Source organism: Physeter macrocephalus, chromosome 8 (assembly GCF_002837175.3).
Source record: "Physeter macrocephalus isolate SW-GA chromosome 8, ASM283717v5, whole genome shotgun sequence".
Classification (NCBI taxonomy): domain Eukaryota; kingdom Metazoa; phylum Chordata; class Mammalia; order Artiodactyla; family Physeteridae; genus Physeter; species Physeter macrocephalus.
Window position 1 is genome coordinate 72,423,900 of NC_041221.1, and position 3,695 is coordinate 72,427,594.

The 3,695-nt window shown below is 47.5% G+C and overlaps 1 protein-coding gene across 4 annotated transcripts in view; it reads left to right on the forward strand.

The window, feature by feature from the left end:
- Positions 1–3,084: 3,084 nt before the first annotated feature.
- Positions 3,085–3,695, forward strand: part of CENPH (centromere protein H) — a 23,350-nt gene continuing 22,739 nt past the window's right edge. For all 4 annotated transcript variants that reach the window (XM_007129931.4, XM_055086606.1, XM_055086604.1 and 1 more), the window contains exon 1: positions 3,085–3,316. In XM_007129931.4, the coding sequence (XP_007129993.1) occupies positions 3,192–3,316 (125 nt within the window). In that variant the 5' untranslated portion in view covers positions 3,085–3,191. The remainder of the gene's footprint in view (positions 3,317–3,695) is intronic.

A 3,695-nucleotide genomic window follows, 5' to 3' on the forward strand; every position in this document is an offset into this window, starting at 1 on the left:
TTTTCTGCATACAGGTCTTTTGTCTCCTTAGGTAGGTTTATTCCTAGATATTTTATTCTTTTTGTTGCAATGTTAAATGGGAGTGTTTTCTTAATTTCATGCTCAGATTTTTCATCATTAGTGTATAAGAATACCAGAGATTTCTGTGCATTACACTGCTTATTTTCTAAGTAGTTTATTTATTTTTGCTGCGTTGGGTTTTCATTGCTGTGCACGGGCTTTCTCTAGTTGTGGCCAGCGGGGGCTTCTCATTGCGGTGGCTTCTTGTTGCACAGCACGGGCTCTAGGTGCACGAGCTTCAGTAGTTGCAGCATGTGGGCTCAGTAGTTGTGGCACACGGGCTCAGTTCCTCCACGGCATGTGGGATGTTCCCGGACTAGGGATCGAACCCGTGTCCCCTGCATTGGCAGGCGGATTCTTAACCACTGCGCCAGCAGGGAAGTCCCAGTAGTTTATTTTTTTTGTCAGACATCTATATGTTGGTAATTTTTTATTTCATTGGAAATAAAGTCTGTAAAAAGCCTTTCAAAACTTTTCTATGTGGATAAGTACTGGATTGACTTATGTAAATATTCCATGGATTTTATTTCCTAATAGGAAACAAAGTTTTAGTGATTTACATAGGCAAATATTAAGGATACAGAGAAAAAAAACTGTATGACTGTCATATACACACGTGTGTGCACTTGTGCACATAAATTCCTTTTTTTTGTTTTTGCGGTACGTGGGCCTTTCACTGTTGTGGCCCCTCCCGTTGCGGAGCCCGCGCAGGCTCAGCGGCCATGGCTCACGGGCCCAGCCACTCCACGGCATGTGGGATCATCCTCCCGGACCGGGGCACGAACCCGTGTTCCCTGCATCTGCAGGCGGACTCTGAACCACTGCGCCACCAGGGAAGCCTATAAATTCCTATTTTTAAGAGCCATTTGAAAGTAAATTTCAGGTGTCAATATAATGTTCCCTTAAATACTTCCATCATGAGTCTATGTCCTAAGAATTAAGAACCTTAATTTTGATTTGGACCATTATTACAGTCTTTATTGAATTTCTTACATTACTGCGTCTGTTTTACATTTTGGTTTTTTTGGCCACGAGGCAAGTCGTATCTTAGCTCCCTGACCAGGGATCGAACCTGCACCCCCTGCATTGGAAGGCAAAGTCTTAACCACTGGACCACCAGGGAAGTCCCCACAATCTTTTTATCACACTAAGAAAGTTAACAACTCCATATGTAATACACAGTACATAATCAAATTTCCACAATCATTCCAAAAATGTCTTACAAACATTTTCCAATCCAGAGCTCCAAGTTTCATTTCTTTTTCCATATAGAACAATGGCCCTGCCTTTTTTTTTTTTTTTTTAATTTATTTTTGGCTGCATTGGGTCTTTGTTGCTGTGCATGGGCTTCTCCTTGTGGTGGCTTCTCGTTGCAAAGCATGGGCTCTAGGTGTGCAGGCTTCGGTAGTTGTGGTGTGTGGGCTCAGTAGTTGTGGCTCGCAGGCTCTAGAACACAAGCTCCGTAGTTGTGGCACACGGGCTTAGTTGCTCCGCGGCATGTGGGATCTTCCCAGACCAGGGCTCAAACCTGTGTCCCCTGCACTGGCAGGCAGGAAGATTCTTAACCACTGTGCCACCGGGAAGTCCCCATTGCCCTGCTTTTTAACATGAATTGTCTAGGCCATTTTTCTTGTAGAATGTCCTTCATTCCAGATTTGTTGTCTGATTGTTTCTTCATAGTTAAGTTCAGGTTATGCATTTTGGCAAGAATATTGGTGATATGCACAACTTAGGCATCACTGGAGTCATGTATCAGATTGTTAAACACTACTGATGATACCACATTGGATCATCTGGGTAAGGTGGTAACCACCAGATGAGTTTTGATGTAAAGGTGCTGTTCTCTTTTTAGTTTTAACGTTCATTAACAATACTTGCTTTGAATAATCTTATCTCACTGGGAGTGGAATGATGGTAATTATCTAATTTATCATCCATTCTATACTATTGGACATTGATTCTGATGCATGCTCAGATTGGAGAACCACTTCGTGGTCTTCATCCCAAATTTGGCCAGTGGACACCTGACAGGCAAACTGCTTAAAAGGATGAGATTGATGTGAGATATTGGAAGACATCCCGATAAAAGCTGTTAAGTGAAAAAAGAATAGGGTCACTTTTTTGTAAAGAAAAAAGGAAGCAAAATGTTCTTCCAGGAATTTGGCAGTAGGAGTGGTGAACCTAACATTTTACATCTGACCGTGCCTTTGAATGTTTTACCAGGAGCTGAATTACTTTGATAATAGGAAGAAAGGGGAGAATTGTGTGAACAAGTATAACTCAGGGGAAACTCGCTATAGAAGGGAATGCTAGGCTCTTGTTCAGAGGCCCGAGCTGCTTGTGCTTGTGCGGCAAAGACTGTCCCCTTTACACGACTGACCATATTGAAAAACTACAAAGCAGTCAGGCATTTATGTCCTGCATTGCCCGGTCACTGCTCAGCTAAGAAAGCTCAATTGTAATCTTCCGGATCATCAAGCTGACACTTGGGGGCACCCAACTCTGTTAGGAGTTCGAATCTTACAGTTGAATTTCAAACTGGAAGTCTGCACTGCCTCGTGGGGAGGAAGTGGGTATCTCTGAACTTGGGCCACTCTCTTCTCCGCCAAATGAGGGGCCTGGACTTAATGAGCTCAGAGCAAAAAGTCTACCTAACCCTCCAAGGTTTATCTCTGCCAGCCTGCCCGGCACAGCCATCCTCCAAGGCCGCGGATGGAAGAAGGGGAGTGCTAAGGTGGGTCAGTAACGGCTATCCCAGCTCCAAGGCTGAAAGACCTGTGATGTCGGGGTTCTCCCCTCTAGGCCGCGGTGCCAGGAGCCGGGGAGTGCCCACGAACGGCTGCTGCATAGCCCTTAGCCCAGCAATCCACAGAGCTGACGCTAAATTAAAGTGCTTCCAACTTTCACTAGTGGTCTGTAACGATTTTAACCAGTACCTGGGCCAGGCAGGGTAAAAGAAGGGACAGTAGCCTCCGGAGACCGGGGCGGAAAAGGCGGGGCCCTGCGGCGGAAGGGGCGGGGCGGGGCGCCATGACCCTGTGGCCTCGTCCGTTGTCAATTTAGTGGCGGGAAAAGCGGCCCCTTCTAGGGTAGAGTGTGCTGGTCCTGAGTAGTAGCTCTTCGCGCCGCGGATGGAGACGCAGTCCGAGGAGCAAGCCGCTGCCGAGGCCGCGGACTCCAGAGGGGAAGGCGAGCCGCCACAAGTCGCCGGCGCCCAGGCGGCGCGTCCCGAGGACCGCTTGACCCTGCTGCTCAGGTTGTTCCCTCTGGCCGGCTGGGCGGAAACCAAGTGGGCGTCGTGGCCAAGAGCTCCCCGCTTTGCTTAGAATGTCCAGGGTTCGCATTCAGCGTCGGTCGCTTAATGGCTGCGTGACTGCATCATTCACTTAAGCTCTTGAAGCCCCTTTCTTCATCTTGGCAAAGGAGAGAAAAATGACAGCTTCCTAGCAGAGTTGCTGTGGGCCTTAAAGGAGATATTCCGGAGTCAGCGTTTAGCAAAGGGCCCTTAGAGCCTACGGAGCTGTAATTAACGCCTCCTTTCTTACCCACTCATGCCCTGGGGCCCCGATTTTCAAGCCCCCTTTTTTTTTTTTTTGTGGTACGCGGGCCTCTCACTGTTGTGGCCTCTCCCGCTG